Source organism: Ananas comosus, linkage group 1 (genome assembly GCF_001540865.1).
Source record: "Ananas comosus cultivar F153 linkage group 1, ASM154086v1, whole genome shotgun sequence".
NCBI classification, from domain to species: Eukaryota; Viridiplantae; Streptophyta; class Magnoliopsida; order Poales; family Bromeliaceae; genus Ananas; species Ananas comosus.
Genome location: NC_033621.1, coordinates 22,659,654 through 22,674,677, shown reverse-complemented (window position 1 = coordinate 22,674,677; position 15,024 = coordinate 22,659,654). Strand labels below are relative to the sequence as shown.

Sequence of the window (15,024 nt, the reverse complement as noted above, 5' to 3'; positions counted from 1 at the left end):
TTGGGCCCAGTTCGAGTCGGATCAATTTGGTCCTCACACCTCTTATCCCCAAATCCCTAATAAATCCCTAACCCTATCTCTCCGATTCGACTCATGCGCGCGCACGCATAGAACCTCCTACGCGTCCATTCGGGGGCAACCGTAAAAGCGACCCCCACCTCCCGATCCCGAGGGTTTTATTCTCGCTTGCGCTCTCCGAGATCCTCCCCCACTTCCTCCTCCTCCTCCTCTTCCTCTTCCTCTTCCTCTCGATCCCCCTCCGCTTCCTCCGCCGCCATGGCTTCGCAAGGTACCCTCCCCTCCTCTCTCGCTCTCTCTCTCTCGAAAACCCTAATTTGAACTCGAATTCAGCAATTATTAACCTTCTCGTGCGGATTAGTTTGGGTATATGCACCTTTGAGGACAATCCCCTATTCTCGACTCGGATGCCCGCGTGCTTGCTTAGATTTATGGAAAATCTTTGGCTTTTTTTGTCGAATAATTGTACGGATTGGGTTGGGTTGTTGATTAGGAGTGGGGTGTTGATCTGAGGTGTATGCTTAGACAGGCTAAAGATGTAGAAATTGGAGAGTTATTTTGAAGGTTGCTTGATTTTAGATGGGTGGCGTGTTATGTTTCAATTTCGAACACTCGAAAAGAGCATCATATATTTCTAAATCCTTGCCTTATATCGTTTCTCCCAAGTTAGAAGCCTGCATATTGGATGATTTGTAATAAGACTTCAATCTCATTAATTGAGCTGTCGCTTGATCGTGCGGTGATAGTTAAGCAACCATGCTGATAAAATACTTCTTTTTTGTAACTGGAACTTGGAAATGGACTTCTTTCCTGATATCTTAGCTTTGAAGCATTATTTGCTTTGTTTTTGATTTCCGACTTGATTTGTATAGCGGTATGTCAGTTTATTTGCTTTGGCCAATTCAGAATTGAATAAGCTTATTGCTTATAGTAATACAATTTTCACTCTCCGGGTATTTTGTCAAGTGAAGTTTTTAGCATATTGCATGAACTTTTTAAACATTGTCTTTTCAGATGAGAACAAAAGCTCCAAAAATGAGGCATCGTCAACACAAGATCAATCTGGGAGTCGTAGGACTGCATCATCACCGAGCACTGGGTTTCCTGCAAATCCTTTTGATTTTTCAGCAATGCAGGGGTTGCTTAATGTATGTTCTCTTCCTATTTACAATGTTAACTTTCAGTTATATATCATGTTAAATTAGTTTTTCACTTTTGTTATCAAGTGGTGTGTGTTGATGGGTTCTTTTGCATATGATTTTTCTTATTGTGTATTGACTCATTGTTACTTGCGAATTTAGCCATCAGTCATCTTTTTTGCATCATTATATAATTCAACCCATCAAACCTATATATTGAAGAAGGTTCACTTTGCTTACCAATTGACTGGCTTGGTTAGTTAAGATTCTTCTCCTTCTTCTTCTTCTTCTTCTTTTTGGGGTGTGACTATGTGTGTTTGTTTAGACCATTTGTACAGTGATACATCTATGATAATTCGCTGGATGGGTTGATCTAATACAGGACCCAACTATAAAAGAGATGGCGGAACAGATAGCGAGCGATCCTGTGTTCACCCAGATGGCTGAGCAGCTTCAGAAAAGTGTTCAAGGTGCAGGGCAAGAGGGTGTACCCCAGTTGAACCATCAGGAATATATGTCAACCATGCAACAGGTCATGCAGAATCCCCAATTCATAACAATGGCCGAGCGCCTTGGGACTGCTTTGATGCAGGTATTATCAATTTCTAATGGTGTGGATGTACGGATGCCTTGCAAACTTTATGTCATTTGAATATAGGTCCCTTTATATTTTGGATACGGACCCCCAAACTAAAATGTTGTTTGATTTCAATCAGGCTCTATCAGTCTTACTAGAGTCTGTCAAAGAAGTCATAGAATATTATGTTGTGTAACAACTGACAAAATTTATGATATTCTGTTAGTAAAGGTTACAAAAATCATCAAGTTTGGAATTTTCTGAAATCAAGCGGTATCTTATTTGCATCAAGGGGTTCAGAACTTCAGATCCATACTGATTAAGTCTGTTTTTTTTTTTTGGACTATAATCTGTAGGTTGTAGTCTTCCAAACACTTTAACCTTTTATTAGTTTATTTCTGTGCGAGATTTTTGAATTTTCCTGCTTAAGGCATGAGATTTTTGCTGTATAAAGCGCTTTTGACCTATGGCAGGATCCTACTATGTCTAGCATGCTTGAGAACTTAAGCAACCCATCTCATAGAGAGCAGCTTGAGGAAAGAATGGCGCGCATCAAAGAAGATCCATCGTTGAAGCCAATTCTTGATGAAATAGAGAGTGGTGGTCCAGCTGCTATGATGAAGTAACTAGTACTAAGCTACAATTCAGTTTGGGCTTTTCCGTAGATACACGTGCAAAATCATCTATTTACATTTATGCAGATAACCCTGTAAATAGTTTCTTGGTTCTTACTATAATACTCTATTAATATGGGTAGTCATTTTATTCATCGGGGAAACTGGTTTTCCATCAAAATGAGTTGTTTCAAACAGGACCATTTTGTAAGCATAGGAGTATGTATTTAAGAAATTTGAAGGTTATACATAAAAAAAAGTGAAAGCTCAGATATTTCAGGGTTATATGTATGTAAATGGATTATTTTGCAGGAGAATATATGTATAGTTCTCATTGGAGTTTGCCATGAAGATAATTTCAAGCTTTCTTTTAATTAATTATTACTTCTTTAAGGTACTGGAATGACCCTGAAGTTCTACAAAAGATGGGGCAGGCAATGGGAGTTGGTTCCTTAGGTGAGGCTGCAACTTCTGCAGAAATTTCTGGGCCTGAAGAAGCAGAAGACGAAGCTGCATATGAAGAGGAATCTATAGTCCATCACACTGCTAGTATTGGTGATGCTGAGGTAAGCTTTTCTTTTCTTGTAATTTTCTTTTTTTTTTTCCTTCTCAAACAGTGTGAGAGAATTATGCCTTGATGACTGGAAGTTAGGAATGCAAAAATTTAATTCTTTGTAGTTAAGAGTGCAACACTGCACATACAAGCCATCTCGTACCTCTATTTTTAGTTTAACATAGTACAGTTGGGTATGCACAGATTTTTCTGCAGATCTGATGCAGACCGCATGGTAGGCGTGACTTTACACTTTGAACTTTTGAAGTATCAATGGATGAACTCTCACAGATGAGAAATTAATGCCTCTACTTAGGCTATCATGTCAATTACCATCTCCTTTGGAAACATGTTGTTTGCTGTTATTGTATTTAACCTGTGATTAATAGTCTTTTCAAATCAGTTGTAATCCTTAATTATTAATTCTAGATTTTTTTTTTTTTTTTTGTTTATGCTAGTCAAACTAAATCCCCTTTTGTGGTTCCTGCATAGATAGAAGTACCTGGGTACTGAAAGAACATAAAGGAATCAACTTTTGAACCTAACATTTTTTTTTTAATTGAACAGTTAAATGAGTTCATGCTGTGATTTTATCTCTAATGGTTATGTGTTTTTTTTGTTTTGTTTTGTTTTACTTTAAAGCACCGTTAATTCTTTTCGTACGCATGTCATTGATGTAACTATTTTTCTCGAATTCCTTCCAGGGTTTGAAAAAAGCTTTGGATGCTGGAGCAGACAAGGATGAAGAAGACTCTGAGGGGCGAAGAGCTTTACACTTTGCTTGTGGTTATGGTGAGGTATGGCGCAGTTGATAATCTTGCATTCCTTTATTCTTGTCATAAATGTAATTCTTTTTTTTGTGTCATAAATGCAGTTGATAATCTTAAGTTTTGATTTCGAAATCTAACTTATCATTATTTTTTATTTTAGTATTTACCTGCTGGGTTTTGACAAAATTTAACAGTTTCTGTTCAAATAGTTGTTGAGTAGTCTGTCAACTTATTCTGTTAGATTGCAGAATTTTCCGGTGACAGTTGAATCTGTAAGGTAAAGTAGTAAAATCAATGTTCTTAAGGCACCCATTTAAAAAAAAATATGCTGTAGTTTAGGTAAGATCTCTACGTTTTTTACCTAGTATATCAATTTATTGCTTTGATACCTAAGAAATATATAAAATGGAAAATATTTGTTGTCATCTAAAGGGTTATTAGTACATAGATACTTGTCTTAGCACTTTCTTTTAATCTCATGTTGTTGATGAGTTAAATGTTGAAATGAGGTATTTGGTTTTGATTTCTCAGGTAAAGTGTGCTCAAATTCTTCTCGAAGCAGGGGCCGCAGTGGATGCATTGGACAAGAACAAGAACACAGCACTGCATTATGCTGCAGGTTATGGGCGGAAGGATTGCGTCGCACTTCTGTTAGAGCATGGCGCTGCTGTGTAAGTGAACAATCTGAATTTCACCTTCCTATCTCTCTCTTTTTGGCAAAATTACATAAGCATACCTCTGGCTACCTAGCTCTCCTAAGTTGAAGTATCATGGAATTCCCCTTCTAGATATCAGGGATATGTATGTACTATTTTGAATATATTTCAACGATTTTGACTGGTATGTCTGAAACTACCGACCTCTTGTATTTTTCACCAACTTTTTTGTGCGGCCACAGAACTCTCCAAAATTTGGACGGGAAGACGCCTATCGATGTCGCCAAGCTCAACAACCAAGAGGAAGTACTCAAATTGCTCGAGAAGGACGCTTTCTTATAAATTATTATTGCTATGTTTTCTTGATAAAGGGCATACTATGTCAATTTCATATGCAACTTAAAAGTTTATGTTTGCAATTGATCTCTACTTTCTTTGGAGTTTTTTTTTTTTTTTTTTTTCTTTCATTGAACTGTTATTTCTGCACACTGGTTGTAGAAAGTGTCATTTTAAAGTGAACCATCTCAGTTGCTTGTATTTCTTGTTACTTGTTGCTACAATTTTACGTTGTATATCATTTTCTGCAGTGAAACGAGTCAACAGTGAATAAGCTTGAAGGGCAATCTGTGCAGAAAATCTAACTTGTTGGAATTGGCAAGCTTTTTTTTTTTTTTTTCCCCATCTGTATGCTTGGATTAAGCTTTTCTTTTCGTCTTTTGTTCCGGGAAAATGCTGCCTGTACGCCCAGTAGTAAGCAATTTGAAGCTACCAAAAAAGAATCATCGTTTTAGCTGTACCATTATATCATAGCAACAGAATTTTTTAAAAAAAATTTCCTTTTTGGAGTTTTTAAAACATCGGAAATGGATAAATTTTGCCACCTAGTTCGAGCCCAAGCTGGTTCTGAGAAAACTCTTATCTAACCTGGCGGTGGATACCTCGAATGCCGATCTATGAGCTCAAATGTTTAAGCCCCAGTTCCATAGGAACATTAGTAATTTTTATGTTCCAAGATTCCAAGAAATCCTTGGAATGGGGCCTCTCATTTGTTCCACAAAAGCAAAAATAAATAAATAAACAAATAAAAAGAGAGAAAGCTGTTCATATTATGCCATGCTCTGATCCACAAGTCGGGTAACGTGAGTATAGCAAAATGATTCACTTCTAGAAACCTCACGCCAATCAAACATTGTTACAAATTAAACATTCCTACATAGTGAAAACTAGTTAAAGTTACTCACACACCATTCTTTTTATCTTGTTGGAGGAGGTATTAAAATGTCATCGATCCAAACTCACCAATGTCATTGATTGAACTTACCAAGCTAACGCGAAAATTTGGAACCCAAAGTATATAACAGCTAGGTTTGGAACGTAAAACATCTCTACCCATATTCATCACAACCACAGCTCTACAGCATGTCTCCCGATAACAATACGGAGGATAGAAACAGTAAACTACTTCCTGGTAAATGATAAAAAAAGAATAGAAGAAATAAGCTTTCATTCTAATTCTCTAAAAATGCGCGCCACCGCAAAAATCCCACCAGCAAAAACATAAGTAATAGCACGATTGTCCGCTAAACGGCACAAACCATTTGAAGAAATGAGCTCTTTAATAGGAGTCTAAGATGGAAAAAGCAGAGGAAACTAACACAGGCGCTTTTATGCAGATTTCGCCTTAATCTTTTTCACCCTCGAGTACAGGAAAACTCCAGCAAGTGCCACAGCAGTACCTGATATTGTAGTATATTGAAAAGAGCCACAAAATTAATATCGAGATACCAATTAAAGGACTGTTAAGGCAAGCTCGAGCTTGGGCATTAGTGCTGTTTGCGTAAAGCTTTTAGATGAATCATTAACAACCCTTTTCATTGAAATTGCTGAACAGCCTTATCACTGCAGCGAAAGTAGAAGATTCAAATTGAAGCATATATAGCTTTGAGGTGCAGAAGCTTATTACAACTTCTCACTGCAGCAGAAGTTCCTAGCTTGCCAAACACCTTCAAACACCTTTCTGCTGCTTCTTAGAGTGAGAAGCTGTTCGAGAAGTTGTGCCAAATGGATACTAAATCTAGGATGTTTTTGACTATTCATCAATAGTATGGCAATAAGAAACTCACCAAGAGAGTTAATAGGTGAAACTGGAGTCCTGAAGAAGAGAACTGAGGTCACAATGACCACCACCCGCTTCACGCAGTTGCCGACTGAGTGGGTCACAGGTGATACCCTTGCCAGTATCATATAAGAAACCTAATGGAAAACATTTCAAACCACTAAATTAGCCTTCATGAAGGGAAAGAGCAGAATAAATCGAGCATGAAACTTGCAATAAGAAAGGTAGCTAGTAGGTCTCTTGCTTTGGAGAGACAGAGATGAGAGAGAATGATGATGTTAGTAGTAGCAAAGCCATGCGCAATGCAAAACAAATATTCCTCCCAAATCAGCTTCTTCACCATCAGCGCATGCATGTATAGACAGACCTTATGATGCTTCGTTTGATTGAGAAGTCTAAATGCTATATGAGAGTTTTAATCACCACTCCTTTGTCTGGGAATATAATAACCATACCCACTCGTTTATCCTTCCAACGGACTCTCAGGTCAAGCATGGAGGAAGACAAGTTTGACAAGTAAGGCTTTCGCCTGTTAGGTTAATAAGGCATCAAATAATCCCCATCTATTTTATCAACTGATTAGCCAACACGATTAGTTGATTACCGTATGTTTATCATAACAATCTTATTGTTGTCGAACAAACTGGCAAAAATAACTGTTGATTATTCAGGGGTAAAAGATTTCCTAAATATTGTGCATCACCGAGAAAAAGGACAACAATCTAAGCAAAGCCAACGGGTTGAGAAAGCATATTTCATCCATGCAAAAGAAGAAAAGCAACATAGAACTTAGAGCGTTACCTGTTGATAAGCATGAAAGCAGATAGCAGCTAGGAGAGATCTCACATAAAGCTGCTTTAGATTCAGTCCCTACAGGACAGCAAAAAATTGTTAGAATTTCAAAGAGCAACAGATAATTGAAAATGCACAAAATAATACTCACAGCAGATTGCACAAATGAAGGAGTAAATTTGACGCCTTCGACAAACAGGGTTACGGGAGATAGTAGGAAAAATGACATGATCGTGATAATTGAGAAGAGGTTGATGTTGTCCAGAGATTCCTGAAAAGGAGAAAACAAATGATTGAGAACAGAAACTCTAAATGCTGCATTAAAAGTTGCTTAATGCAACTTCCAGAACCAATGCTAGCATAAAGATTAAAGAAATATTCCGTTTTTATATAAAATCTACAAAGCTATCTATTTCTATTTACATATATACTCCTGAACAATCTGAATGACACATGCCCTTGTACCTGGCGGCATACCCACTCCACTCCTATAAAATAAAACTAACTCTCGTCATTGGATGACTCCCTAAGTAGTAAGGGTGTTTGTAAGCAAATGTACTTTCAAGGGGTACACATTAATTTAAGGGGATGTTTGGTTCAAGATTTGTAATATTCTGGGAATGTTGTATATTTTATATTTGGAATGACAAGTTTGTTACTAATTTATCGAGCCATTTGGGTTGGGAGGTTGTTAACAACTAGTATATTGTTATTAATGGGCTATTAATGATTCCCAACGAGCATGAAACGAGAATGCCTCCTAACCCATAATAATCTAGTATTCCTACCATCTAGGAATCTACAATGATACATATATACTACTTCCCTAACACCTTTTATAACTACCCAGCTTGAGCCAACTTGAGTTGAATGATAATGATTTGGACATTTTCAATATAAAATATGGAGGATTACGGGATTATTTCAAACCGTGAAGCAAATGGGCCCTAAGGGTTTTGGCATGGTGTATATATGTATATGAATGATCTTGAAAGGATACATATCATATATGTATAAAAGCCCCAAAAAAAGATCAGTACATTAACAGATTGATGAAATATGCCAATCAAGAAAGAAACTAAACAAACTTTGTTAGGAAAAGAAAAAAAAAGAAAGAAAATCTAGATCACCTCTTTCTTAACCATGAGTTTCTTGCTGAGTACGTTGCGGGACTGGAAGGTCACATTGGAAGCCATTGCACTCCAAAATCCAGCCCTACATAGACAGTCAAGAGTTCATAAATATGATGCATGATCCAACAACTAAAATAAGCTATAATGTTTCTCAAAAAGACAAAAAGAGAGAGCAAGAGAGAAGATACGGTGAATTTTCTCCATGAGGCACAAATTATGAATGGCACGCCTACAAAATACTACCATATTGTTTATTTCATTTGATATTTGGTCAGGAGGTTGTGTTTGTTGGCATAAGGAGGTTGGACTAAGTGTAAAATTGGAATTCACGACAAAGTTAAAAAACAAAAATTTCTATTATTTCTTCTTGCTAATTGGCAATTAATATACTTCGTTCATGCTTTGACATTATGCAATGAATGGATAATTTGTCCTGATGAATAATGAAAGATTCTCTTCTGCTCGTTTATTATATTGTCAGAATTTTCATGTCCAGCCTGTAATAACGTACAGGAAATAACTGTAATATAATAAGAATGATTGAATGATTGAATGAAGTCGTACAAGCACCTATGGGCGCGTACATTAACGCATGTAATAGTTGTCGTATGCTTTAGTATATGAGACAATATAACCTATTGTTCCAAGATAGGATGGTCATGTCCATATTATGCTATCGTTTGTATTGTCCATCAGTTTTCATGCTTCATGAATCACAAATTTGAGGGCCTGACTCATGAGCCATAACAACTATCAAGCATTGTCTCCTTTTTATTAAAGTTTCATAACGATTCCCTCTCAAGCGCATTAAGGCATAGAGGATCTGAAGGCCAACTTATCACATTCGCTAGAACAACTTGGTCTGCATCTAGATTTTTTTTTTTTCCTTTGGAATACTGGACAAATTGGACCTGCCCAGCATATTGATACGCTGTACTGGAATAATAAGCCACTGGTTAAGCACAGCACCAACGCTTTTGAGCATTATTGGGAACAAACAGAAAAGCTTTGAGTATTATAAACAAACAAGTTCCCATTTAATTTCCTTCCATTATAATTTATAAAGTTTATGTACACCTATTAATTGCTTACCAATTAAAAGATGCTTCAGTGAGCGACGCCAATGCCACACCACCAACAATTGGCACAAGCGACAACAAAACCCAGACTGTAGGCAACTGTAACATAGGAAAAATTATTGGCCAGAGGAGTGAAAAATAAGTATCAAAACTGCAGATTCTTTTACAAATGCATACTATGCTACTAGCTGGTTGTGTGGTTGTGCAAGAAACATGCTTAACATCTGAAGGAGACAATATGTACATGTATAAAAGTAAGCACTAACAGAACAATGCAATTGCATAATCCTTCTAGTTCCATGGTTCCACAAACTGCATTATCAGTGCCAGATGCAATATCTCTGGATTTCTCTAAAATTCATTGTAAAAACATGTGGGTGTGCGGTTCAAGTATTACACAACTGTGACTGGCAAGGAATATGATATGTACAATTAACTGAGTCACATCTGACAATGTTAAAACAACCCAGATCCTATTTCAACCCAAGTCTTACATGCAAAATGGGGTTCGATAACGTCGCTTCATTAGTTTCTAGCAATAGGATCTAAATTTGAACAAAATATGCTCATTGTCATATAAGATACCAGTCAGCTATGCCCGAGTCACTTTCCAAGACAATATTCCATTGTCTAATCTCTCACCAGTATCAAAAGTAAGCACATATAAATTACCTCTCCAAGAAACAAGGCAGAAAGGAGAACTGAGAAGAAGGGCTCCATAGCTTTGATGGTGTGTGTAAATGAGACGGCAACCTTTCCCAGACTCATATTAGTGAAGAGATTGCCCATGGTATGGACAATAGCCAATGGGAGGATAGCTAAAAGCTGAAAATTAAATAAGGAATTTAGAGAAAAGAAATTTCAAGTCTAATATAAATCAATTTGATTCTCATTATCTTTATCTAAGCATCTGCTCGTACCTGTGCAGATGAAATCTTAGGTCGCTTGTGAAGATTAGTCAGCCACATGAATAAGACAAGCACAGACCCAACAGTAAACTGAACTGTTGTGACGGTTATTGGGTATGGGAAAACCTTGAGAACCTGTCATATACAGAGAAAGGCCCAGAAGTCTGTTAGATATGTAAGACATATAAAGCCAAAGTGAGGTGAATATTTTGTTGGCAAATAAATTGGCTTTGATGAAGTAAACTCCAAACTTAGCCAGCTTATCTAGAAGGCTAATAATAGTGTGCTGGCTACTCGTTACAATCAACTGCAGGGTGAGAAGGCGTTCAGCCAGCTAGTCAAACAAACTAGTCATTCCAATTTTTTTGTTTTTCCGTCTTTCGTCCTTACTCCTATTTATGGCTTTCCAAGTTTACCAAATAAGCAAGGACATGAGGTAACATGAATTCTACAGCCAGCGGCACAACTCATTTGATCTTCCTATAATTTCATAACCTGGAGTAATAGCATATAGAATTTGATATAATTGATAGGAGCAAAACCTAATGCTCAAAACACATGGACCAAGAGCCCGCACAAAACAATCCCAGGTCTTCATGCTAGAAGCCAATATGCATAAGCTAGATAGATAGATAGATAGATAGGTAAATAAATATATAGCATAGCAGGGAACACATTGTTGACTTCTTTGTTTGTCTAAAGGTCAGATCCACACTAAATATAAGCTTCTCTATGTGCTCTCATTCTTAGGGTCAAAAAACAAGAAAACTGGAAAAATGTTCCCACACAATACTCGCAACAGATTGGTAACTAATAATGTCAAATCTTCATGACTAGAAAAAAAAAGGAAACAACTATACAATAAGGTCTCAAAATAACGAATTATATACTGGTAACAAATCATGCAGAGCAGTAGCAGAGAACAAAGTCTTCAAATAAGGGGCGGGCTGCTGAGAAAGAACAAAGAAAAACACATGGCTAATAACTCATGTGGAAGTATGCATAAAAATGATGAAAGCTTAGGTATAGAATTCAAAAGATCCTGTGCCATATATAAGGGATTCAAAGAGCAAAATTACCAATAATAAATGAGTTTTCTTGCTCCTATTTCAAGGGTTTATGATCACTAAGATTATTTAATAACCTACTAAGCAAGTTTAAGCGAGACACAGTAAATAACACTTTCATCTAAAGTTTTCTTGCTATCTGAGCTGAGTGACCCCCGTGATCTGTGAGTGCAAAGTAATGCGATCTCTCTTAGTTTCTATGAAGTTGAATGAAACGCTTACGCTAAATACATGCAAAGATGGGGGGAAAAAAGAAAAAGAAAATAAAGGATAATAAATTAGCTCCAGATATGATCTCGAGATAAATCAGGAGAGAAAGGACAGCAAAATAAATTAGAATAGAAAGGAAACATAAATATGCGAATCAGCATATCAAGTAATTCAAAACATTACTCATGGATACGGATCGAATCAAGCCTTATGAGATCTATGCAAAGGAGTACCCTGATCGGAGCTAATAAACCTACATTCCATACACAATTAGCGCAGATCAAAGAAAGAAGAGTACTAAAACGAAGAAGAATAAGAAGAAAAAGCGATGTAACCTGCTTGTTGTAGATGTTGAAGTAGATATTGAAGAGATACCAGAGCCCGAAGAGGGATCCGAGCTGCAGCGTCCGAAGCAGCCCCTCTCCTCCACCTCCCGCCGCCGCAGCGGCTGCGGGCGGCGCGGCGGGGATCTCGCCGGCGCCGTCGCCGGGGACGGAGCTGCTGCTCGCTCGAACTACGAAGCCTCCATCCGCCGCGGCGGAGCTCCTCCGCCGATCAGAGACGAGGAGGAGCGGCGAGAGGCCACCGGCGGAGGAGAGCAGCGGCGCCGCCGCCGCCGCCGCGGCGAGGCGGCGGGGGAGGTGGAGAGGGAGAGGGAGAGATCGAGGAGAAGAGAGCCTACGGGGCTTGAGGTTGAGGAAGGGAGCGGGGGAGGAGACGATCCCAAATGCGGAGCTCTGCATCGTCGTCGTTGTCGTCCTCGTCTTCTTCTCTTGCGATTGGATTCGGGGAGTAGGTTTTTATCTCTCTCTCTCTCTCTACAACTACTGCTTCAGCGGGGGCGAATCGGGGCGGAGAATACGAGAAGAGCCGTTCGGGCACGTATGTTTTTTTAAAAAAATTCAGTAAAACTATAAAAGAAAAATTGATGTGGGGGGAGTGTTTGCTTTTTAAGTAAAAACATAAAATATAATTTTTCGTAAAAAAAAATTATAAAAAATTTTATATTTTATATTTTTTAATTAATAGAAAAAAAAATTTATCAATTTATAAATAGTTTGATTGAAAGAAAAAATATATACATTTATTTGGTTAGATAAAGATAAATAAAAAAATTTTATGTAATTTGAGTTTAGTTTTCCATCGAAAAATAACAAAAAATAAAAAATTTAATTTTTCTTCAAATCCATAAAATAATTTTTACAAAAATTTATTTTTACATCAAATTAAACAGGGAAAAACTTCAAATACTCCCCATGTGGTTTCACTTTTTCTCACTTTAGTACTCTGTGGTTTAAAGTATATTAAATTAGTACATTGTAGTTTTGCATTTTTTCACTTTAGTACCCTATGGTTTAAAGTGTATTAAGGTAGTACCTGTGGTTTCGCACTTTTTCACTTAAGTACCATGTGGTTTCGCATTTTTTCACTTTAGTACCATGTGGTTTAAAAACTACATGGTACTAACTTGATACAAATATAAAGCTACAGGATACTAACTTGATACACTTTAAATGAAGTTTTCCCATTAAACAAATAAAAAATTATTTTTATATATTAAAAATAATTTTTTTAATTTATTTATGCTGAACAAAACGCACCCCTAAGTAAAAGACTATAATAAGGGAGAAAGTCTATACTGTCACACTTACATCACATAATCAGTAACAAGTTAATCATATCTCTCAATTTGAAAGAAAATTATAATAAAAATAATTTTTTATTAATCATGATGAGATATATCAATAAAAAAAATAATTTTTTTTTTTTAATAAGGAGCTACAAAAATATCCTCGAATATACCGTGGAGCACCACACACTGTGCGAGAACGAGTGATTACTAATTATATTGTGTGCACCCCGTGTACCGTGAACTACAATTGATAAAATTCAACTATAACTTAAATTTAATATCAATTTTTTTAAAAAAAATTTGATTGCAGTCGAAAGATCTACATATCTAAAGTATGAGTTTTAGAAACTGATTCTAGCAGTATTTTTTCCTCATTATTAGTTTTGATAATATGTTTCTAAAATTATTTTAAAATTTTTTTAACTTTATTATTACACTCTATGCATCCAAAAACCTTTTAAATTTTTTTACAAAACCATTTAGACAACTAATGGTTTACTTAGGCTATTTCGTATATTGCATATCAAATTTGGTTAGAGACATGCAATAGCGACCGGTGCAATGCACCGGGCGTAGGCAATAAATTCAACTAACAAAGGCGCCGCTGGAGCCGAAAAGTTTGAACAGAACCTGATTGGGCGGTGCACAGATGACGTGGTGCACCGAGTGCTCAATTGATTTCTCTGTAGTTCGTCCTGAGTTTGGGTATACAGAATATTCCTTCTAAAACTGAAAAAAAAAAAAAAAGAAAAAGAAAAATGATATGCGGGTGTTACTATACTATTCAATATTGTGTTTTTTCCCTTTAATTTTAATATTTTTAATCCCAAAATTTATATCTGAATTTATTTTAGTTGCTATTTTTTTTTTGATAAAAATGTATAAAACTTTCCTCCATTATATTTTGATAGGGCTATCTAACCTTAAAAAATATTAATTTTACTATATAATTTTTTAATTTATTTGATATGAGCCAATTATTGGCACTTTAACTTTAAATTTTAATTGCGTTATTTATTTTTACAGATTTAGCTAGTATATATTATGTAATTCGTGTAACTATAAATTTATTAAAGTAAGTAATTGGTTTATATTTTGTATTAAAATGGCCACCAAATGTCTTAAATCAAATAAATTAAAAATTTACATAGTAAAATCAAAATTTTAAAATGTTGGATAATTCAACTAAAATGATCAATAGTTCAACTAAATTTTGTACTTTTTATCCTTTTTTGTAAACTAAATTATCCTCTACTATACTTTTTTTTTTTTCGTTCATTCACTGTACAATTTTTTTAAAAGACACTATTGAAGCTATTGTTTTTCTTATTAATCTCTACGATGTTTTAAAATCATACTTATTTCTATTTTGTACCATGTTTTGAAAAATATCCCTAAATTATCGTTTTCAAATAATCTCTACATTAATGTTAACGAATATGTTGTTTTAGATAGAATCTAACAATTCTATTAAAAGACACATGTTAGATAATTAAAAAACAGAAATTTTGCACCAATTCTCCTTACTTTTGTACTTTCCTCTTTTTTAAAAAAAAAAAAATTGCGTTCTTATTATGTTGCATTTTTTTTTTCCAAATTTAGTTTTGTTGTGTATAGTTATACTAGGTCGAAACTAACCAAAAATTATAATTTAATGTTGCTTATTGGAATTCATTTGCTCTCATATTCGTCATTATACAACAAATAATGAAGATCTAGCTTTGTGTTGTTGTTGTTGCTGCCGCTTCTGTGTAAAAAT

At 35.9% G+C, this 15,024-nt stretch overlaps 2 protein-coding genes across 2 annotated transcripts; one reads left to right on the top strand and one right to left on the bottom strand.

Annotated features, from left to right (window-relative positions):
• LOC109719102 (ankyrin repeat domain-containing protein 2A-like) lies at positions 94 to 4,950 on the top strand. Its single transcript, XM_020245636.1, has 8 exons — positions 94 to 289; positions 1,033 to 1,166; positions 1,540 to 1,749; positions 2,208 to 2,356; positions 2,743 to 2,914; positions 3,606 to 3,698; positions 4,203 to 4,342; positions 4,570 to 4,950. Exons 1-8 carry the CDS (start codon positions 277 to 279, stop codon positions 4,667 to 4,669), a joined length of 1,011 nt encoding a protein of 336 aa, XP_020101225.1. The 5' UTR covers positions 94 to 276; the 3' UTR covers positions 4,670 to 4,950.
• Positions 5,654 to 12,513, bottom strand: LOC109719093 (phosphoenolpyruvate/phosphate translocator 2, chloroplastic-like). The gene is made up of 9 exons (XM_020245624.1): positions 11,968 to 12,513; positions 10,368 to 10,490; positions 10,120 to 10,272; positions 9,461 to 9,546; positions 8,366 to 8,450; positions 7,387 to 7,506; positions 7,245 to 7,313; positions 6,451 to 6,580; positions 5,654 to 6,063 (listed from the first exon to the last, which is right to left on the bottom strand). The coding sequence occupies exons 1-9, from the start codon at positions 12,373 to 12,375 to the stop codon at positions 5,993 to 5,995; spliced, it is 1,245 nt and encodes a 414-aa protein (XP_020101213.1). The 5' UTR covers positions 12,376 to 12,513; the 3' UTR covers positions 5,654 to 5,992.